Source organism: Fringilla coelebs, assembly GCF_963513975.1.
Source record: "Fringilla coelebs genome assembly, chromosome: Z".
Taxonomy (NCBI): domain Eukaryota; kingdom Metazoa; phylum Chordata; class Aves; order Passeriformes; family Fringillidae; genus Fringilla; species Fringilla coelebs.
This window is the reverse complement of record NC_140031.1, coordinates 12,609,691-12,633,462: the sequence shown is the minus strand read 5'-3', so window position 1 is coordinate 12,633,462 and position 23,772 is coordinate 12,609,691. Positions and strand designations below refer to the sequence as shown.

The following is a 23,772-nucleotide window of genomic DNA, read 5'->3' as shown; positions in this document are numbered from 1 at the left end:
ACCTCTGTCTTGGCTTCATTACCTTCTGTTATTTAAAGAAAATTAGTGGCTTTGCACTGACAAAACCTATGCAAAAGAATAATGTGTTGAGCTCATTTTGTCCAATATGTGCAGTAAAGTTTCAGTTAATGATCTTCCACTTAAAATACTAGGACTCTGTGTCACCATAAATGGTGTAACCAAGGCATTCGTTTAGCATGCCTAAGTCCCCAGCCTTTAATGGAGGCACCATGTTGTAGCCATTCCTCTGCTCCGCTCAGGGTGGGAGCCAGGAAAAGCTTTTTGTGCACACAGCAGTCAGTGTGCGCTGTACTTCCATCCAACACCCCTCTCACAACTACATATAAATAATTTTGTGATGGAGGTAACACAACCTGAACAGTATTGCTGAGCCAAACCAAGCACTGCTTCTTGTAACACCTTCTCCCATCCCATCTGGTGTGCACACACACATAAACATGCATTTATCAGATGCCTGTGTCTTTATTGTACAGGTACCATACACCCTTTTCAATCTGTTTCTTCTCAACAGATTGTTCTGTCATTGTCCCACTTGCTGCCTCCAAAGAGGCTGTACTCCAAGAACTTTTATTCTAGGCACCTATAACTAGATTGTCTGTACTGAAGAAAGTTAAGATTACTTTTAAGTGAAAATTTACATTTATGTATAATGCTGTTTAATATTTCTAAAGCAGATCACTTTGGGGAGTATTTTACTCTCCTATACTAAGAAGAAATCTCTTTCATGCAAATTACTCTTTCTTCAAATTGCACAGTTAGGAAAAAAAAATACCCTGAAGTTAAAACAAAATCTAATTCTTTCAGACATTATTTCTGAGTCACAAATCTGTTGCTCCTGCAGGTACAGGGACATGGTCCCAAGAAAGGCTGACCACTTCATCACAAATGCCTAATTTAGTGGAAGATAGTTGTGAAATTTCCCCTCAGTTGGCAGATGACTTAAGTGATGGAGAAGCCATGCTGCACAAAGGGCCTCACAAGAAATTTTGTGTTTGTCTCTCCGTCTTGTCATCCAATAGAAATTTAGAAGATGCCTTTTTCAGAAATATTTGTCCTCGCAGCCCATCCAGACAACATTCAGCAGACCCCTCCAAATTTCCAATAAACATCTCAAAAAACTTCACTAGTCCCCTGGAGGTCACAGGGATTGATTCCCATTCCCATTCTTTCTAGTGAGTTGACTGTGACCCCCTCTACTGTCCTACAGCCCCTGGCCTGAGATCTCCTTCACCACTGAGAGCTTGGAGGGTTATGTACATTTCAGACTGATGGAGAGCAAACAAGTGCTGTCGGCGTGCCCACACTTGGCTCTGGAGCCCACATGCAGAGTCCTCACCCTATTCCCTAGACAGGGAGAGCAGCGGGGGTGCAAGTGGTGCGGGATGGGCTCTGCACCAAGCCTAGGGCATGCAGCAGGAGCTGGTCTCACTTGCCTCCTGCATACTCTCCCTGCAGGGCCTGGGACTCACACGGGGGAATGGGAAGAGGGAAAGTCGCGTACAGCAGACGAGGTGGCGCAGGCGATTGGGCAGAGTCGGGAGTGGGCAGCCCACGGCGTCGCTGACGGTGGCAGAGCCCGGACGGGGCTCGGCGCCCCTTTCTCCGCCCTGCCGGACCTTCCCTCGTCTGGGGGTGCAGCTCTGGCCGCCGTCGCTGCATCAGGCAGCCATGCCCGCGGGGTCCGGGACGGGCTGCGGTCACCGAAGGGACAGCCTGGGGGCTGCTGCCCTTCCCCGGGAGAGAGAGACGAGCCGGTGCGCGCACGTATGAATGCACAACCGTAACCACAGACATACGCACACCTGGGCTGGAGGGCGTACGAAATAAACCCGCAGCCACGTGTCAGCTTTGGGGGCGGCTCGGCCGGGCCATGCCCAGCGCGGGTCCCTCCGTCCCGCAGCTCTGGGGCTCGGTGCTCTGCCGGCGCGGGGGCTTCGGGACCGACCTGGTCTCCTTGGGGTTTCGCTTCTCCATCCCATACCCGAGTGCCTTCCCCACCACAAAAATTAAATATCCAGAAGCAAAGACTATTTTAAAAGAGACGCCGCGCGAGGCGGAGGCAGCGGTCTCCGAACCGCTCTGCGCTGCCCAGCCGCCCGCCCGGGCTGCGCCGCGTTAATTCCGCAGCACCGGAGACATGAGGATCTCATACCTCCGGACAACTGCGTGAGTCATAAATACACGGCGCAGGGCTGAAAGTCGACACTGTTTACAGCGACTTTGCCGCGGCCTTCGGCGAGTCAAACCACCACCCTCCGCGCAGGGGCCGAGCTGCGCGGAGGTTCCGCATCCCGCACCCCGCAGTGCGGCTTCCGCGGGAGACTCGCGGCGGTGGCGGCACCTGCGGCCGGCGAGGGGCGAGGAGGGGGCGGCCTCCCCGCCGCCGCCAGCCGTCGGTCGGTCGGGTCCGTCAGTCCGTCCGTCCGCGCGAGCGCGGCGAGCGGCACTGGGGGAGGACGCGGTGTTGGGTTACCCCGGCCCGGCCCCGCCGCCGCCGCGGGGCCAGCGGGTGCCGCGGGGCTGCGCCGGCGGCCGCGCAGCCCACGGTATGTCGGGCCGGTGACTTCAGCCGGGAGATATTTGGAGGCTCCGCGGGGTCCGGTGCGGGGGGCCAGCGTGTGTTTGGGTCTGAAAGCGAATCAGCGGAGGGCGCGTCACTGCCAAAGGGCCCTATAAATCCATCTGCGGCGCCGAGTCGCCCTGGCAAAGCCCCCGCGTCCGCACGTCCGGCTCCGCGCTCATTCCGTCCGCGGGTGCGGCGCCCCCCGCGCCTCGCCCAGCCCCGCGCCCCCACCCAGCCCCGCCGGTGCCCGGGGAGCCCGGCGCGCCCAGGCCCAGCCGGAGCGGGCGCTCCGACACCGGCCCAGCTTCCCGCCGCGCTCCCGCTTGGATCTAAGCTTTCGCCGCGACGGGACCCTGCTCTGGAGGAGGAAGCCTCACTGCTGCTGCCGCTGCTACCGGCTCTACAAATCCCAGTGCCGGCCTCTGATTCTCACAGCAGGCTGAGGAGGGGTGGTTTGATTTTTATTTTTTTTAATCGTTTTCCCCTTCCTTCCTCCGCTGGGGTGGGGTTTTTCTTGGTATTCTTTTTTTCTTCTTTTTTTTTTTTTCTTTTTCTTTTTCTCCCGCCGTGCTGTGCGTGTCCGAGCGGTGCGCGGCTCCCGGCAGTGCGGAACGAGCTGGCTTACAGGAGCGCTGATGTCTTCATCTGACTCCCCGCAGTTGTTGATGGAGTGTCTTTCTCAGATTTCCAGGCAGGGTCCCAAGCGCAGCACCCAGCGCCAGCTCCCGCTGCCAGGCGGCGCTCCCCGCGCCTCGGGCCGCTCCCGCCGCTGCTGAGCGCGGCTCCGGGGCCGGGGCGGGCAGAGACCCCCGCGGCGCCGCTCCTGCCGCGGGCACAGCACCTGCGGCGGCGGCGGCGGCGGGGAGGCCGCCGGGGACTGTGCTGCCGGCTCCCCGCTGCCTCCATCCAGACCTGCGACCTTACACCCCCTCCTCCATACGAGTCCCCCTTCCCCCCTCCTCTGAGCAAAGAGGGTGCCGGCAGTCGGACCCCGACCTGCCCACATGAATCGTCCGGCCGGCTGGTCGACTCCACGGCGTTAATGTCCATCTCGGGTCCGACGAGACCAGCTCAGAGGTGAGGGCGAGGATGGGTGCGCGGGGGGGAGGGCGGGGCGGGCAGGCAGTGTCTCCGGGGGCACTCCGTAGCTCCCCGAACACGACGAGGTGCGAAGGCAGCGGCCGGCGAGAAAGCGCGCACCGAGCGGCAGCCGCGCCCTAAGCCCCGCCGCTGGACCGGGACCTCCGCGGTTCCCCCCTGGCGGGGCTGCTCCTCCCGGGCCGGACACTGTCCTGTGCCGCCGCCCGGGCTCAGCCGAACCGGGCTGGGGGCAGCTGTTACCCCCGAGCGGCGTGCAGAGGGCAGCGGGTACGTGCCGTGGCGGACTTCGGGCAGGGCGGCCGGGGAACGAGGAGAAGAAAAGAAAAAGGCACAAGGGAAGGGGAGAAAGGAAAAGAAAGAGGATCGGTGAAAAAAGAAAGAGAATGAAAGGCTAGGGGAGGAGAAGACTACAAGGAGTGGGAAAGGGAAGAGGAAAATTAATGGGAGATGGAAACAAAGAGGAAAGGAAAAATGAAAGTGGAAGGAGAAAAGGGAAGAAAAAGGAAATCTTGAAGTAAGGGGAAGGGAAATAGGAAGAAAAGAGGAAGACAATAAGGAAAGGAAAGAATGGGGAAAAGCAGAGTATAAGGAAAAAAGGTGACAAGTGAAGATGAAAGGAAAAAGAAAAGGAGAGAAAAAAGAACAGAGAGGACTGGATAGGGGAAGGGAAAGGGTAGGGGGAAGAAGAAAGGAAGTAAGAGAGAGGAAAAAGGGAAGGAGGTGAGGGAAGGGGAAGAGAGGGAGAGGGAAAGGAAGGTTTGCTTGTAGCACATCAAATCTGCACAGACCAGCACCCCAGATCAGCCCAGCCCTCCCCGGTCCAGCCTGAGAACAAGTGCCCTGGTGCTGCCCAGGTGCTCGACAAGGACAAGGTGACCTGCCTGCCCACGAGCACAGGGGCACGGTCACACTCCCTGTCCCTAGAAGCAGACTTGTGGGGCCTGCATGCCTGCCTTCCCCAGTGCAGCTTTCCCGGCATAAGGGGACTGGAGGCCATCCTGTGCCTCCCTCTCCCACGCCACTCCCTGGCTGGGGAGAGCCCACCTCACTCCTCTGGCTGCACAAGGAGCAGTTGTTGTTCCATCCAGCGTCCTCAGGCCTGGCCTGGGGGAACCAGTGTGATCTGGGGTGCAAGACTGCTTAGTTTTGTCTCAGGGCTGGCACGGCTGGGGCAGGACTGAGGAACATAGCAGCTGGGAGCTAACCCTGCCTCTCCTTTCTGCCAGGGGCCCGTGTTGGAAGGAGATCTAAGATGAAGTTATGGGATGTTGTGGCTGTCTGCGTGGTGCTGCTCAACACGGTCTCCACCTTGCCCCTGCCCACCGGTAAGACGCCTCCCAAGGGGTCCCCTTCAGTGGTAGAGGGACCTGAAGATGATCTCTCCCCCATCAGCCTGCTGCCTCCCTATGCTGTGCACAGTGACTGTAAGAAACATTCCCCTTTGTAGCAACTGCTGTCTGTCTTGCTAAACTTGCTTCCCTTTGCTCAGGCATCAGGATGAGGAAAGGGTCCTCCCATTTTGTGCCTCTGTTTCTCCACATGCGGTGTCATTGGCTTTGGTCTTGCTTGAGCAGCTCCAAACTTAGTCATTCTCCAAAGCTGGGGGTTGACAATTGCAGTTGCAATGCCCCCTGCCCACTGCCTGCCTGGCAGTCTTAGGATCCCTCTGGTTGGGGGAGGTGGGTGGTACAAGTTTGTTGTATGCAGAGGAGCCGAGAGGAGGATCTCTTTTTTTCACAGCCCAGGCAGCACAGGCACTGTAACTCCTTCTCCAGAGCCTCAGCCTCCTCTCCCTGTTCAGACCTGCCAATGCAATTATTCTCTGCCTGTAGTGGGCGCAAGTCCTGATGGAGGTTTGGCTCCGTGATGGGAGGCACTGCACACATCCTGGAGTACTGCTGAGCTTCATTAAATCCTCCTTGGATTCTGATCTCGAAATTAGTGTGTCCACATGGAAATTTACAGAAGAGTAGCTGTGGCAGGGTTAGGAGCTTGATGGAGAGCAATCCACATGAGCTAGCTCACAGTAAGACAGTTTACAATCCAAATGACAGATAATAATGCCTTGCTAATAATAGGTTCTGTACCTACAATAGCAGGTACAGGATTTTCACAGTGGTATGCGAGCTCTGTGTTAACTCTGGTGGCTTTTTAAAGAGAGAGGTAATATGACTCAGTAAGAAGTGGTAGAATACTCACATGAACAGTGGAGACGTTCACTTAGCAAAGGCACAGACGCAGTGTGAAGGTTGCTTCTTTTGCCCTTGCTCATCGCCCTCTCTGTTTAGCTCGTTACAGGATACAGCAGTATCCAGCAATTGGGATTCATTTCTATCTCCTTTTCTGGAGGCATGTCCTTTCCCTGTGCCTGCCACAGCTCCAGTCACAGGCAGCAGCACTCTGGTTTCTCTGGGAGCAGCCAGGCCAACGCAGTGTGGAGGCACCAAGCATTTGCTGTGACTTCACGTTGACCCCTCCCAAAACCCATCTCTTCCATACACATTTATGCCCTTGCCTGTTTAGTCTTCTCTCTTCCTTTCTCTTGCTAGTGTTTCCCCTCGTGCTGGAATCTTGCCTGGGCTCCCGCCTCCGCGTGTCCCAGCCTGGGCTCCTGCTGCTCACAGACTGGCAACCCTGACATCCTTTCAGCCCCTCCGCTGAGGGAGGTTGGCCAAAAGTGTTTCCTCACAGGGCTACAGCCTGCCAGGATCATGGGGCTGTCACACATGGTGATCTTCTTCTCCGTGGCAAGCCATGTGGTGGATAAGTGCTGTCCTGCAAAAGGCAGTGATCAGCTTTTCAGGCCACTGTGCTGTTCCCCTCTGAACAGGCTTGCTGGGGTGCTGGAGGCAAGGAGAGCATTGGGGGAAAGCATCACTGGTCAGTTTGTAGCTCTCCCATAAACTTCAGAGTGGGAGAGCATCCAATGCTCCATCTTTCCAGAGTGATAGTATTTGTACAATGCTTGCTTTTGTCTTGAAACTACCTTCTGGGAATATGGTCCCTGGCAAGCTGATTCCTTTACAGCAGCTCAAGGGGATAGGGCAGCAGTAGTGGTTCTGTCAGTTCCTAGTATCCAAAACTTCTCATCATTGCATCTTCTTTTTTCCTTTCCTTTCCTGAAGAAAGACAACCTGTGTTTCAGCTGAGCTATGGTGGTATCAATATTATCTCTGTTTCCAGGGAACAGACATGGGCTTAGCCATGCAGAGCTGGTTGAAAAGTTACTGCCCAGGATCGTCATTTGAGAAAGGGCCGATAGTTTGGTCTCGATTTTTTTAACTCCCTGTACCACTAACAATGGGCCTGGCTGCAAGAACAAAGGAAGCAGTACTGTTCTTCACATCAGAAATTGAGGGAAACCCAGGGTGTTCCTGTGATCTTTGTAGGGCAGTAGTTAACACAACCGTCGGGTCTGAAATTTAGAAATTCATCTCTATGTTGCCAAGTCATGAGTCAGGGGAGACCTGCAGAAAGGTGACTGTAAGAGAGCAGTGAAAGACTCTGGTGCACTTCTACGCTGTTTGTTGATTTAAAAGTGTGTAGTGTCTGGAAAACAGTCTGCAAACAGGCTGTGAGGCTGATCCTACCCAGGCACATCACTGCCTTCCTGCTGCAGCAGTATTTTGCTCAAGTCACCACCATCAGTGTCTTTGATATATTTGTTCTCTCCTCTTACAATTTGGTGGCATGCACCTTTCAGCACAGGAAGGACATAGAACTAAGGACACAAGAGGCATGTACATTTCCCTTTCCACTTGAAGGTTTCTCTTGCCATCAGAACAAAATGTGCCGCAAGGCCAGAGGTGTGCTTGCAGCTCCCATGTAGTCACGTCTCTGTGGGTGCTGTTGGTCAGCTGCTTTGCTAAGGGCTTTTGCAGGAGACAGCTCACAAAGTGGTGGGAGGTTGCCTCATATGCACAGGGCAGTGTGTGGGCCCTGGGTGCTGTGTGTGTTCAGAGAGGTGCACTGCTGACTCCTAAAGCAATCCCTTTGCAGGCTGAGTGTGGCCATTTGGCTCCAAGGTCCACCACTCTTACTCCAGAGAAGTTGTGTCTCCCACACACCACTTGCACTGGGGCTTAGTAGGATTGTGAGATCAAGTCCAGCCCTAAGGGCAGGCCAGACAGCTTGCTGGAGAGCACATCTGTTTCCCAGGCCACTGACACCTTTTTGTGTTCTTGTTTGATGGGATTGCTTTCTCTGCAGAGTACTCTGAGGTCACCTGATGTTACCCCATCCCTTTCAGGCTGGCTTGAAACCTCCCTTCATTTCAGGCTCCTGGCAGGGTTCTAACCTCCTGGGCTGATCAGGTGTAATGTGCTGACCTTTGCTGTTCAGGGCAGTAATCAGAGATGGCAGAGGGTGCTAGCAATTGCAATCTTCTGCATTTTTAATTGGACTGGAGGCTGTAGTATCCTCCACAAATGCAGTGCATTGGAGATGAATCCAGCATTTGTAGGTGTTTTGGCATCAATATTCATGGGATAGCTTATTTCACACCCACAAAAACCAGAATAGAGGAAGAGTTTGTAACTGTTTCATTGTTTCCCTTATGCTACAATTCTCTGGAGGAAGAGCACTATTAGCTTAAATACCAAATGCGAGTAGAACAAATATAAACCACATTATTATAAACTAAATACTCAGTCAGCAGCCTCAGAAGCATGACGGTGCAGAGGGAGCCAAACACTTGTTTGCATTACACACAGTTGCCTGTGAATACATCTTGTAACTGTTGCTGCTGGATGCACATAATCAACATGTACGTGAGGACTGGAGTGTCCTAAAATCCATTATAAAATATGTATTCTCTTGATCAAGTGAGAACCTTTAGTAAGAACTAGTGGTAAGAGGTAGAATTAAATGAAACATCTCCCTATGGGATTTTCCCTCCTAGTAAAAGGAAAAGATAGATTTTTTGCATCATGCTGTCTGAGTTACTCTGCAGCTACTGAATGGTCATTCACTGTGGGAGCTCCTTTGGTATATGCTGTGAAACACCATGGTGTGTGTTTGTGTTATACCTCTGTTAAAAATTCTTCTTACTCCTGCTAAGGTGTATTTAATGTTGAGTTACTGCTTTTAGCCGCAACTTTATCAACTAATAGGGAAAAAATAGTGGTATTATAGGGCTCTTTAAGGCAAAACCAGTATTTAATTATGCTTCCAACTGAATGCATTTCCTTCCCTACAATATTTATTAGGCCCATTCAATGTCACGAGCTACAACTCTCATGTTTCTGCCCAGGCTTTCCTGCTCAGCACACCTAGGGTGCTTTAGACTAAGACACCCAGAAGCTGCAGAGCTAACCTGCCCTGCACAGTAGGCCCAGTGCATCAGGGAGGTATCAGCCACACCGAGCAGGTGTCACCCTGTGCCATCTGATCTGTGTGTGCCCAGCACAGCCAGCACATCCTGCCACTGCGCATCCTGCGTGCCCAAGCCGGCCCATGTATGTGTGTCCTAAAGTGTGTTTGCACAGGGACACCCAGGTTATCTAAGCTTTCAGAAATCCCAAGCATTCAGATTGGTCCATTCATGGGCAAAATTCTAGAAAAATACAGAAACCAGTCAGATGTGGCTAAATCCATAGGCATGTAGCCCTAAAAGTAAATTCCTCTGCAGTCTCAGGTATAAATCCTGAATATACCTCAGTGAAGAGCGCTCTGTGACTTAAGGAAAAGAAGTTCCAAATTGCAAGATAATAAAGTTCTATTTCTCATTTTGAGTTATCCTTTGCTGAAAGTGTTAGTTCTTTGCTGGTTTTCAATTTAGGGACCTCAAAAGATGGCCAGCGAAACTGTGATGCTGTTGGATGTTTTGCCGGCGTTTATTGACAGATAACATACCTGGACATACTTTTCTTTGTTACCTTTTATAAGATTCTTCAGTATATTTTAGAAATATCCATGTTCAGGATTTGCAGATGAAGAGCTTCAAAACATTCCTTGAAAAACTGAAGAATTAAGTTGTGTTAAATATTCATTGGACTGTTACTGAATTCAGTGAAGGAGGCATTGTTTGTCCACTAGTAGAAGATCCTGTGACTGATAGGTTGCAATGTCTTTGTAAACTTGGAGTACATAGGCTAAACCCTTACATAACTACGTTTGTTGTGGGTTCCCATATTTCTGAGGTAGTAAGTGAATAAGTAGAAATAAACAAGCAATACAAAGTACTGCAGCATAACCATGTCCGGGATCATCAGGCATCTAAATAGGCCACTGACACATTAGTGCTGGTAGAGTGGTTAGCACTGCAGAGTGGTCATTTTTTTAAAAACCAGTTCAGTTTCTGATCAAGAAATATCCTTTGGTAAAGAGAACCACAGGAAAGATTTCAGTTGTTCTTGAAATTTCAATCGTGATTGCAAAGAGAAGAAAGACAATAGGATCAAAAACACAGCTGCAAATAAAATATTAAGACAAAAAAATATGTGTTAGAATATGTTTTAAGATCAAGGACTTAAAATTAATTTTGTGAGGTATTTCATGTAGCAGCATTTTTTTTAAGGAATAAAACCACTCGTAGACCTAGCAGAAGTTGAGGCTCTATTATACATCACTTAAACTGAAACCTGCAGGTACATTTCTTTGAAGTCTTTAGAACTTGTGCAAATACTTTAAAGATTATTGGGCAGGAATATTCTTCAAAATAAGCAAACACTGAAATCCATGTATTTATTTTCCTGTGTTGTGGCTGGGCAGTGTTATAGCAGTATGCCAAAACTTCTCTGGGGGCCACACTTTTAGAGGCAAGCTGGTCATATCCCCTTTAAATAACAAACTGTGTACAAACATCTGGACTATCTCTGCTTCCATCCAAAGGATATGTGATTTCTTTGGCAAAATCAGCCCCTACTTAGGAAATTTCTGAAGGGAGGTGGCACCCAGTGTAGCAGTTGGGAAGGACCTTGCTCTTCTGAGCACACACCGGCTCTATCTGGCAAAGTGCCACTCCACACTTCCCAGCAGAGCCCTTCTGCAGTGGAGCACATGCACCTGCCCTAGAGCCAGGGACTGATTACTACAGCAATAACAATTTTCAACTAGCAACATTAAAACCTTCCATATTGTTCCTTTTGTAGACACACTGAAATGCAGGCAATGGAAAGGCAACAATGAAAGATTACGCGTTATTTATAGATCAGGTCAAATCTGATAGCAGCAGAGATTGCCACAAGAGAAACATCAGCCAAGATTTTGCCCGGACTGCTCTGCCAGTCTACAGCCACAGGGAAGAGACTGGGTTGGGGTCCCTTTAGAGTCTGCTCTTCTTGTTTGCTGCATGTCTTTGTTCCTTGGCGATGCTTCTAAAACCCAGTGGGAGATGCAGCATAAGAGCACAGGCATTCTAGTATTAGCTGTTGTTACTGATTTAAGTGTGCTCTTTTCCCTTCAGTGAACTGTTATTAAAGAGGGGCTGGGTTACCATCATGGGCTTTTACTGATGTCATAAGAGAGCTGGGCTGGATCACGTCTGCACCAGGGATGGTGAAGAAAATACCATCAGTATTTCTTCCATTAAAACCTGTGTGCTTGTCTGTTAGCTGGCTGCACGTGTTCCTGCTAACAGATGTCGCAGGTTTCGGGTGTCGCTCATATGTACTCATACGAGGCTCTCTCAGGATTTGAGGTTCTAGCCTCACAAAATATTAGAGGTAAACCTAGGTTTTACTGGGAAATTGGGTATTTGCTCAGCATGGTATGGATGTGGAAGGGTACCAGATCTTAGGGACGAGTCAACAGGTATCTGTCTTGCCCAGGTTGGGCTCCTGCTTGGTCGGTGGCTTCAGGCAGGATACTGGCACTTCTTCTGTCTTCCCCTTCCACACTCTTCGTGCTGTAACTTCTTCTGATGCGGGGATGCTCTCAGGGTGCTCACATACCCACCACCCCTTAGGATAAGGTCCTAGTGCAGATGGGCTCTGCAGGAGATGCCACAAAATCTCAGGTGCGCCTGCTGAAAAGCCAGCTGCTCTGTGGTGCTCAGAGCTGGTGATTCAAAGCTGTGTGCCAGAGGCAAGGTTGTATCCTCCTGTTGCTCCCCTGCTCTTTGACTACTGGGTGAGATGTTCCTCTGCCCACCCCGGAGAGGCCAGAGGTGGGTGTGAGCAGAGGAGGGCAGCCCACCATTGGGCAGGGTCCTGTGACCAATCTGCCTGGACTAGGTGAAAGAAGAACAATAAACCCCTGTGAGCAGGGCAGCTCGTGACTTCCTCTGCTCCACACACTCCATCTGACCTTGCTGTTTCCCCCTGTGCTCAGGGGCTTCCCACGCTGGCAACACCTGTGGTGGTCCTGTTGTCTCCCCACTTTCTTCCTGTGTTGAGAACCAGCATTTCTACCTGCAAGAAGGCAAGCCAAGTACAGAAAGGGAGGCACTGCCAAGCCTGGCAGAGTGAAAATACAAAGGGCTCTGTGGATTTGTCATTATGATCAACACGTGGGAAGCTGCAGGGTTAGCTAGTGAGCTACAAACACAGAACTTGACTGCTCCATCTGGAGCAAGAACACCAGGAAGGTCAATCCTGTTCCTTTTACCAGCATTGCCTCATTGTACCTGACTGGTGTGAGTGGCCCTGGCATCACCCACCAGGTTATTCAGCACTTGCCTTGATGAGAGACAAGTGACACCAGGGAGAGGCTCCATTTCTAAGGGCTCTGTGAGTCTGAGGGGGAGCCACAGCATGAGCTGGGAGTGAGGTAATACAGAACTGTATTAAACATTTAAGGATGAGCTGACCCTGGTTTGTTTGATGCTCTATTTCCTAATGGATACAACCAATGAGTTTCCATTTCACTCTTGGTCCCATGGATTTTCAGGCAAAGCATGAAAGCAGAGTCATGCCTTAGAGAGGTGGTATTTTAATTGTTTAAATACCAAAAACATTTCAGCATACTATTTTTAATGCCTGCCTTCACTTAGATGTGTTCATATAATATTGTCTTTTTATACCAAATATTTCATTTTCAATGAAACAAATGTTTTATCCCTGCCACAGTTGCTACTTTCTCAGTTTGTAAAGCAGAATGATCATCACATTAGTATTTTTGACTTGGATAAGGTTGCACTTCCACAAACAAACGGCTCCAAATCTCTCCTAGAATACATCCCTGTGGTGTGAGATGGAGGCATTCCGTGTTCAGCGAGGCCACGTCCTCTATAATAAGCACCTGGAAACAGTGCTGCAAAGCAAGCTAAATATTAAAAAAATGATCACATAATGATGATGAAGTAAAGTAATAATTTGATTATAAAGGTCCCAGATTAAAGCACCAGAACTGTTTTTGAAAAGGGGCCATTTAATCCTAACGCAGATCTGGATCTAAATTTTCTAAATATTCCTTACAATGAGCTGGACTAAATCCCTAGAACTTTGAAATCATCCTTCAGGGTCTGATCCTGTTGTTTGAACTTCTCTAATTGAAAGATTGTGCTTAAGCAAAATAATTCAGTTAAGTGTTTGGTCTAATGTTTTTATGTGATAGCTATATACTGTCACAAATGCAGGCATAAAAACTACAATCTAAAAGCAAAACCTAATTTTATAATGTTTAATATACCTTTCATGACATCTGTTACATCACTTCAGCTCAGGGTTTGTAAAGTGCCAAATAACGTGGCAGTTTTATGAGGCTGAAAAAAAAAAGGAGACCCCACCTGTATAAATCATTCTTCTGCAATATACAGGGTTTAAGGTTTTCTTGTATGCCATAAGAGACAGCATAGTTAGAAGAGACTGTAGTTAGTCTTTTAAATCTATAACCAGGCATCAAAAGAAGAAAGTGGGTATTTATCTCAAAAACTGAAGATCCAAGCCATCAGTTTGTGATCAGGTAGAAGCTGAGGATTTCTCGTTTTATCATGCTAGGTTGCTGCCATTGCACATGGGGGACTATTTGGCTTTCAAGTGAATCTGTTGATAGCAAAATCAAATTAATAGATTTTAAAAATGTAATTGTGGTCACATTTGAACAGACAGAAATAAACTGTCCATTTTTACTTTATGGAGGCTGTTTTTTCCAGTAATGGGATGTGTTTCAATAGTGGGACACGTTCATTTAGACCTGTTTCATGTAGAAGTCTTTCAGAACACTTGATAATTTATCCTTCTAAGAAGCACAGGGATCAGATCCCAGTGCAGGTGTCACATGGTGTCTCTAGATAAAAATTAGATAAAAATGCAGGGACAGGTTCTGGGGGGTTGCAGTGAGGAAGATGCCCACAGGAAGGCACATTTCCCTGCCCTCCCAAGCAGAACTCAGGAGTAGATTTCTCCAGGGGCTAATGGGGAGTGCCATGACTGTTTGGATGCAGGATCCTTCACTCATGCATGCTGCCAGCTCTTCTTGTGCCCAGGGGACAGAGACTGTGCTTGGGGACAGGCAGGTCAAAACTTCAGGTTCCAGGGGTAATGGCATTAAAGAGAACATCAGTGAGGCAAGAATTTCAGTTTGCATAACAGAAGGATGTTCCAAACCTGGGTCAAAGCTATGATCTGACTGTGCCCTAAGTGTTTAGAAAATATGCAAACATCTTGCCAAGAGCAAGCAGATGATGCAAATATTCTTGAGTTTGGGTTTTTTGGTTTTTTTGGAGGGTTTTTTTGTTGGTTGGTTGTTTTGGTTTTTAAATTAGTATTTTAAGTGAGTCTCACTCCCTCTGCTGAAGGTGTTCACCAGCTGTGCCCCCAGCCTGATCCTACTTGTAACAGTCTTGTGACATTTCATTCTTTATTTCTTTCTTCCTTTGCTTTTATATTTGTTTTTCTGGTTATGTGAGAAAATCTTCACAGATCAAGAGCCCTTGTTCAGCTGGACAAGGGATACAGAGAAGGTGCTCAGAGGCATAGGGGCACTTGGACTGTCATCCATACCCAGCAGTCTTGGTTCTCTGACCCTGGAAAACAAATTTGTGCCCTTGTTGCAACCATAGGAAAAGGCTCTGCCTGTTCCTGCCTGGGTGGCATGGTTAACAAAAGAGGGAGCATGGAAAGGGGCTGCAGGAGAGTGAGCACAGCAGGACACACGTGGTGGATGCAGTTCCCACAAGCCCTACTGCCTGCCCCAGGCTCCTGCTGCAGGGGCACTAGGCAGGGATGGTGCAGGAGCACCTGCACGTGCCTGCACACAGCCTGGCTCCAAGGGACTTCCTCAGGGAGCTGGACAGGCAGGAAACAGCTTTGAGAATTGTGACATAAAACCCAGACAAAACCTCATGGCTTCACACCAGTCTCTGGCACCACAGTTTAAGTGGTGGGGTTCAGCCCATCACACCCACCCAGTGGGGTCTGTGAGCCTTTCTCCCACACTGAGCAAGACATAGAGGGACCTCGTGTTCCCTGAGGGAGGATTTTGCTTTTGAAGGACACACGTTCCTTTCCTTTGGGAAACACACGTTTTGAGGTGCATCACACGTGCAAGACAACCTTTGCAAACCTGTATTGAGCACATGCTGCTCTGGCCATCCTATCCTATCCTGTCCTAGGAGGCTTTCAATTTTTATGTTCTAATTCCCTCACACTCTGAAGCTTAAGACTGGGGACTTCTTCTCAGATATCTTTGCTGCTTTAATGCCATTATCCCAGCATTTTCTGCTGGCACATTGCACAACATGACAGGCATCTGTCGTGTTTGTTCTCTCAGCTTTTCCAGCAGAAGGCAAGTGTTGTCAGTAAACTGGTTTGTTTTGAAAAAATGTGTGTGTGTATAATTAGTTGTATTTGTGTGTGCATATGTGTAAATGAAGCACACATACACACACATGCAAAATGCCTATCTGCTCCTTGCAGGGGTGAAATCCCCCCAGCAAACTCTGTCTGCTGCACAATCAAATCAGCGCAGTCCATGTAGTATGTGAGAGAAGCTAAGATGCTGTGAGACTGTAAACATTTTCTAAATAAAGTTGCAGACAGAAGGGTAACAAAGTACCCCTCCATCAGACAGCTTTATTCAGCCTACAAACCATCACTGCAGGCTAAGGCAGCCCCTGTGAGTGCGCTGATGTTCCCTGGCCACAGCTCCACTCCCACTGCCCCCAGCAGAACCTAAAACAGTGCAGAGACCAAACAAGCGCTCTGCATGTGATGTCCGTGGTGCAGAGAGGTCTCAGCATCCCTGGAGCACACCTACCACACACCCATCAGGATGGGGACATCCTGCAGTCAGTCTTCTCCACCTTCCCTTCTGTCTATTAGCCTTTTACGGAGTTCAGTCATAGAGGTTATTGCTTATTCATGCATGATGTCTGGTGGTAGCTTCCTCAGCATTTACCTCTAGCTTCAGCCCGTCATGCCTGGTGTCAGTGCTGGTGTTTCCACTGGATTGCTCTGGGTCCTATTTCAGCAGTTTTTCGCAGTGTTTTGTTTCAGGCTCTAGGTCTTCACAGCCACGTTTGTTGGAAAGCTGAATATCCCTACGGAGTCATGACTGGCACCTCAGCACAGGGCTAAGACAAGTCTCCCTTCACTCCTGGTTGTCAATCTTTCTTCCAGACCCCTGTGACCCATTCCTAGTGAGTGCTTGTAGTCACACTGATGACTGATTTATTAAGCAGTAGAAAATTAGCTGATTGCAGGGATTGGAGCTGCTGCCAAGACTGTTAAATTATGGAAGCGAACCTGGGGTACCTTGGAAGCTGCCAGAAGAACATTGCTGCACTGCTCACAACCAGTTTGGGGCTCCACAGGCAGAGGAGAGTGTTGCTGACAGAAACTTGCAAGGTCCCACTGAGTAGCCCAGTACCGCAGCCACCACTGTGCTGATGTACCCATATAGCCTGTACTAGCACGTGTACCACCCACAGGCCTTTTGCCTCTCCAGTGATGTAATCTCCAAATTTTGGGGGCCTCTGCAGGAGTCTTACTGGTCGATTTGGATGCCTGCATGGGATAGTTTCCAGTTCCCTGGGCTGAAGAGAAAGTCCACACTGGAGGCAGGAAATTGGAATTCATCTTAATAATAGTACTGGCATTCCTCCCAATGAGTCTCCAAAATATATCCTGGTGTTGCAGTAGGGCATGAGCAGAGCAGGGATCCTCAGCCCTATTAGACACTTCTTGCACAGTTCATGTTAGAGCCTTAATGACATTAGCAGGACCAGTCATGCTGCCAATGACCCCATTTTCTGGGTGCAGCTTGTCTGTGTGTGTAGGTAGGACTTCCCTAGTTGAATGCTGTTGATTTGATTATTTGATTTACTTTTTGCCCTACTGCTAGCACCTTCTGCAGGGTTGACAGTGCATGTCTGCATCACCAGCATTGCATGGGGCCCTTTAGTGGCATTTCGTTTCCTCAACCTGAAATATCACAGGCCACTTGCAGTGCAGAAAGCTCTCAGTGGCATTACCTCCCTTGGTGCAGCTGGGGTAGGAACCACACATGAACCAGGATAGATCTCGGTGTGCACTTTTATCAGGAACACAGTTCACCACATGGGTCTGCCCTCCTCTGATCTACCATGCTCATAGTTGGCAGAACAGTGCTTGAACCCTGTAGCTGTCCAGTTGGTATTCAGCCAAAGTACACTCCTGCCTGTAGCACTCTCACAGGGGTGGTGGTGTTTTTGCCCCTCAGTTGCAAGCCATTTAAAAGTGATGTGCTGGGCTGGATTATCTCTTCAGTTAATCCACACTTTTGTTCCTCCCTTCTTAGGAGAGGCAACTCTCACTGCACTGGCAATGTGCGAGGCTTGAGATAGGTATAAGGCTGAAGGTTGCAAACAATAATCTCTACATATAGGTTGGCTTTCCCTGTGGGACTCTCTTGTCCCCTTCCTGATGATCACTGCATTAATTTATTAAGCCCTCGTATGTTTCCCTGCCATTGTGTTTCACTCTCCATAGCCAAGGTCTCCTTGCATCATACTGTTGGTATGTGCTAGGAATACATGGAAGAGATGTGGGCTGGGGTAGTCACAGTGGTACGAGAGGAGGGCAGTTGAAGTTCAAGAGTGAGAAGGGCCATTCTAGAGCCATCTCCTCAGGGCTACATCCTTCTCTAATTTGGTTATAGACTAAGAAAGATAGTTTCTGTGTAGGAAATCTAGAAACTACTCAGTCCCAAGCAACAAGTGCCTTCTGCCAGCTACTTTCCATCTGTATCTGTCAGGGCCAAATTTGTACTTCAGCAATGGGGGTTGTGGGAGCTCCATGTGGGTCATCTTTTCTAACTGAGTCTAGAAAGATGTCCAGCCCTGGTTGCTTTAAAGGAACATAGCCCACCTATTCCCTGGGCCTGGTTCTTGCTCGGTTCTTGAGCAATACTTGTACAGAGTAAGCAGACCAGCCTGTTCTGCAAAGGAGCTGGTGGGTGCATCCAGTGGACACATCCATCCAAGCAACTCCCCTCACAGTGTGTATTTTGGTACCTGCTACAGAGACAGGGCAGTGCAAGAAAGGTGTACTTACCACTGGCATTGCAGGGATATGGGGCTGGGTCCTGCCTTGTTCAGGTTGCACCTAGCTGTATAGATAGCAGCCCTTCGTGTCTTTGAATATGAACACTGCTCTCTGAGATTGTTGTTTTTAGCATGGATAAAACAAAGTGTAATTCACTTTTTTCAGTTCCAAACTCTACAGTTTATAGCACCCTGTCTGCCTTGTATCACCCTCATTATGTGGAGGTACAATGTTTCCAGCCTCCATTACTCTTTTACCAGTCTAAACTATTTTGCTGGATCCATCCATCAGAAAACAAATACCTCTGATCCCTCACTATTGATGGATGCAGGCCTCTAGGATATGGCTACTTCAGGCAGCAGTCCGTTTCAGAACACATTTAATTTCCCCCTTCTTGAGTAGGTTCATTCTGCTAGTATCGAAACATTGAATTGACTTCATCGTACAATTTACTTGAATAATTCATCAATGATATATACCAAGTGATAAATTAAATAGAATAAAAATTAAATTTTCATAAAAGGAAAATGCATTCATAATATTTCCCTAAAGATTAACATAATACTTCTATTCTGACCTATTTCTACTCAGTGTGATCAGCATCTTGTGATACAAAACACTTACAAGAGAAATTTTTCAAAAACTATGAAAATAATTATCCCCTAGAAGCAGTAAAACCCCAGGCATTCATCCAGGAATAATATCTCAGTCTGGTGCCCCAGGAAATCCTCCTTCTGTCATGCCCAAAAAATCTTATTGACTGGTGGCTTTGGCAATACTAACTGCTGCTGGTGTGAAAAGAAAATAATTAACAACTATAATCAAAAAATTGCTTTAAAGAACCCTCTTCCTGTTGCTACTTTGCTGGGAAGAGTCTGTATAACCTCTTTACAGTGGCTTCATCCACTTCTTAACTAATATTTGTACTATGACATGTTTTTCCTTCCCTCTATTTCCACAGGGCTCATTCAGTAACAAAAGATGTGCTGAAACGCTATTAAGCATCAGCAGACACACACAGAAATACAAATACGTCTCATTTATCTTTCCCCAAATGAGCTTCTCTGATGACCTAAACCATTCCTAATTCTGCTTGATTTCTGAGGGTCGTGGCCATGTATTCTGAAGTGATGGGCAGAAAAGCTTGCATGTGCATAATATTTTTGAGTTGTGAATGGACAAACTTCATGATAACTGATGTGTGACAAAGCCTTTTCTCTCTTTCCCAAACAGCTAATATGCCAGAGGATTATCCAGATCAGTTTGATGAGGTAGTGGACTTTATTCAAGCCACTATTAAAAGACTGAGGAGGTCACCAGATAAACAGACTCCAATTTTTTCTAGGCGGGAGAGAAACCGTCAAAATGCAGCCACAAACATAGAGAATTCCAACAAAAAAGGAAGGAGAAATCAAAAGGGCAAAAATCGAGGATGTGTCTTAACAGAAATACATTTAAATGTGACCGATTTGGATTTGGGATATGAAACCAAAGAAGAGCTGATTTTCCGGTATTGCAGTGGATCTTGTGATGCAGCTGAGACCACCTATGACAAAATTTTAAAAAACTTAACCAAAAAGAAAAAACTGGTCACTGACAAAGTGAGGCAAGCCTGTTGCAGACCCACAGCCTTTGATGATGACCTGTCCTTTTTGGATGATAACCTGGTTTACCACATACTGAAAAAACATTCCGCGAAAAGGTGTGGATGCGTCTGACGGCTGCATGTCAAGGCGGCACCAGTTTTCCATTCCTGCTATGCTGCAGAGAGAGGGACCAAGGTTCCCAGGGAAGTGTCTGCTCCAGGTGGAGGAAAAAGGACCAAGAACACGGACTAAGGAGCCATGAGAGCCTGGGGATAAGGAGGCATGCGGCAGAGTAGAAGGATGGAGACTTCTGGCGTCCTATGGGGATTTAGATAAAAGCTCAGGTGGAGATGACGATGGATGGATGATGTGCACGCTACCTTTCCTGTTTGACTCAGTCCACCATCAGTGAGACTCAATCCATGAGGAACGTGCTTAAAAACACAACCCTGCCATACCACGCTGTGTTGTAGTTATGCCATGATATACCAGTTATACCAAGAAGCTTAGCTAAGAAGTAGCTTAGGAGTCCCTTACTAATCCCCTGTGCCCTCAGCTCTACTGAAAGACACATTGTGCTACTGCTCACTGGAGGGCAGTTCCTGAGTGCTTAGGACAACTCCTGAGCTATAAGATTACCCTTGTAAATAAGATGATATTGGGCAAATACCAAAATGACCAGGTTCAAGTTCTTATGAAGCAAAACAGTTCCGCTTACTGGCTAAGTTTGGTTATTTCCATCTTGCATTTTCTTCAAAATGAGTGCAGAATTTTGTTCTTCTGCTACCTGTGAAAACAAGTTGAGTTTTTAAGCACTTCTTCCTAGTATAGTAAGAGAAGTAACAAGCCCAGCCTACACAAAATACGTTTCTTTAGGTTTACAAAGGACTAACGTCACTTGCATAACTACATTTCTATTTGGTCATTGTGATTGAGAGAGACTACTTGATGCAATGCATCCCTTCAGAGACATAAGTATACGGAAGATATTTATTGAGATTAAGTTATTTTTATTTATTACAGTTCAGTAATGAGTCTCCTTATTTATTAAAGTGTCTTTCAAAGGTGCCAAAGTAGATGGCACTTGGGGATATAGAGAGACAAAGACGTTGGGAACAACGGTCCATGCTTTTGATTGAAGGTGTTAACTTGAATGCAAAAAATCACTTACTTTACCTTTTTTTCTTTTAAACAAAATCTTGATTGTGTTCACAAAAGGTAGTGCTGAAGCCTGCAGCCCTTATTCCTGTCACTAAGCCTTTTGAAAATTACTGCAGTCGTGCATGTGCAGGAGCAGCAATGGCTCTGGACGAGTGAGGGTCGCAGGACTTGGCTCAACATTAGCAATTTGTTATAAAAACTAATTTTAGTCATATTTTAAATGTAGCCACATTTTTTTTCTCACACTTTATGCCAACTGACCTCGTATAACTATTGACAAATGGAAAATAATCACATGTAGCCTTATAATTTCTAGTTATATTTATTTAAGCTTTTCCTTCCATACTTCCGTATAGAAGAGGTTAAATTCCTCTTACTAGTTGTTAGCCCTGGATTTAATATAGCCTGCAAGTAAACAGTTGTGTTAAATAACCAGAGTGTTTTGTATAATTTGCTGAAACATTACAGGATCATACCCATGCAGCAGAACAGTCCAAGTTTCCTTAGGAGGAGGGAGGTTGTACAGCAAAGGTGTTGGTACGTGACCGCTAACACAAGCTCTCATTCTGGAGACATTTTTCCCAAAAGAGCAGGAGTGCAGGTCACTAGACATACCCGACAACCAGTGAAGCATCAACTCCCACAAAAGCAACATGAAAAAAACATCCTTATTGAAAACCACGGTCCGACCTTTTATCTCATGCATGTAATGGCTCTCCATACCCATTTTGCCCTGGGCCCCTTGCGGCACCACGGAAGAAGGGTCTAGAGGTCAAGAAAGTCCAGAACAGGCATAGAAAGGTGTACCAGGTGTATGGCACGTGATTCATCCCCGGCTTCCGCCGCTTTCCCGGGCGGAGGGAGGATAGACCTGGAGAAGCAGCTGCAGGGTCTGTTCTCACACTGCCACGGGGACACCGTGCCCCCCATGCTGCTCGGGGGGTGACACCACCACGGTGGCACGAGGTGGCACCGAGCGCCTGCCGGGCGGAGGCTCAGCTGCGCTGCCGGGCGGCTGATCGGCAACAGCGCTCAGAGCTGTGCTTTCTCTTGCCCCAGCTGATGAAAACTTGCCTCAAAGCATTTTCTGTGCAGCTTGAAGAGGCTGCAACCAAAGCAAATCTGTATGTTCAAAATACAAAAGGGTAAAGTTTGTGATTTTTTTTTTTTAGGTTTTTGGTTGGTTTTTTTTTTTAGTTTTTAGACCTTACTGAAGGCAGGAGTGTGCTTCTCTGGATTTTTTTACTTCACCTGCAATTATATGTCTCAGTCATTTGTGTTAATCAACCAAAGTTCTCTACAGACTTTATTTTTGTACAATATTCATTTTATAACTTTTTACAAAATAAAATTCATTTCTATTGTTACATGGTTGTTGTTTGTGCTTCCCCATCATACAGTTTCCAAGTTACTGTGTTGCCCAGTTTCCCAATCTGCATGAGACAATGCCGCGGAGAAAGAAAATCCTCCATGGAGTGGAGCCTTCCTCTCCTAGCTCACCAACACCTTTAATGTGGATCAGAGGTGTCTGTAGCTTCTTAGTGAAACATAACTGAGTCACTGCAATAACTGACTTGAAAATGCATGGTGAACAGTGATAGTAATCTACACAGGGGCAGGCTTCAAGCCGGGGGTTTCTGAAGCTGTCCCTTGTCCATGTGGCCTTGGCTATTCATGGCCACAACTCCTGCACTCAGAGGAGATTGCATTTTGTTTTGCTAATCCAGGTGTCACATCAGTTGGACTAACTTTGTCAGTTCTTTTTTTTCATCTTTAAACAGGAAAATAAAACTCAAGGAATTTTCTTTTCCACCATGATTATGGAACAGATGAGGACAGGTTTTGTGGCTGTGGCCAGCAACATTTTCTCAACTGTTTCATGTTAAGCTTTGCAGTTCCCATCACAGAGCCCATAAACACACGCAGACTTACAGGTTTCAACGCCACACTCTGTACTGCTGCAGAGAGGAAGAGGGAGCGTCTGACAGCGAGCCAGAGTGCAGGAGATCAAACACTCCTAATGCACAGCATATGGATGCTTTGGTTTCATTTGTGCTGGCGGGGACCATGCACGCAGCTCTTCCCCAGCTGCTGGAATGCACAGCAAAACTCGCCAGCCCAGCTTTTGAAGCACACAATACCGAAGGCGTTCCTCTCCACATGCCACTGCCTCCACTTCTTGCAGCAGAAGCCCATCCATCACATGCAAAGGCTGGACACATTAAGTGTTTGGCGTGGGAATGACCTGCAGTTCCACATTCAGAGGAGATTGTGCACTTCCCCAAGAGCTGGAGGGAGTGTCTGTGTCAAACACAGCTGTGAGGTGCTCCGAAGTTTAATCTCTGTTCTTACAGCCCTTCTGTCTGCTATTACAGGGATGGGGAAGCAGAAGGTCAATGCAGATGGCTTCCTTGGTCTTATCAGGCTCTGAGTGATAAGGCAGCTGGCAGGAGCATGGAGCTGTTTCACCCTTCATCCCCAGCCTTCCTGGTGAAGACAATATTGGAGAGAACTAAAGAAGCTCTGCTACTGAAAGAGCCAGGCTTACCGCTGCTGGGCTGGCACCTGCAGGCTCCTTTGCGGGTTAAAGTGAGGCTTGAAGTAGTTTCCTGGCACCCTGTGTGTGTTAAAGCAGTTTGAAAACTTCAGCTGGCAGGTTGTGTAAAAGATTTCAAAAAAGGACTTTGATTTTCATTTTTACCTAGGAAGAGCCAGTTCTGGGCTAGACATGATGTTGCTGCTTGAGTAGCAGGCATAGCACTACCCTGGATCCCTTCTGGAAGATAAGACGTCCCAGGATAGATAAAATTTTTAAAAGAGGATGAGGCAAGCACCATAACTATTTACACTTACTGAAAATCAGATGTTAAAAGCTTTATTACCCAATATCTTATTTTTTTTTCCTTTTTCAATTTTGTGTTGAATTTTCTTGGAT

General features: G+C 47.7%; 1 protein-coding gene across 2 annotated transcripts; it reads left to right on the top strand.

Moving 5' to 3' along the window:
* Nucleotides 1-4,937: 4,937 nt before the first annotated feature.
* On the top strand, nucleotides 4,938-19,808 carry GDNF (glial cell derived neurotrophic factor; the record flags this gene model as incomplete). Of its 2 annotated transcripts, none has more annotated exons than XM_084224861.1 (2): nucleotides 4,938-5,010; nucleotides 19,324-19,808. In XM_084224861.1, the coding sequence occupies 2 exons, from the start codon at nucleotides 4,938-4,940 to the stop codon at nucleotides 19,806-19,808; spliced, it is 558 nt and encodes a 185-aa protein (XP_084080987.1). The 2 variants fall into 2 exon arrangements, with proteins under 2 accessions (XP_084080987.1, XP_084080986.1); XM_084224860.1 differs by having other exon boundaries at nucleotides 4,938-5,109.
* Between the last annotated feature and the right edge of the window lie 3,964 nt (nucleotides 19,809-23,772).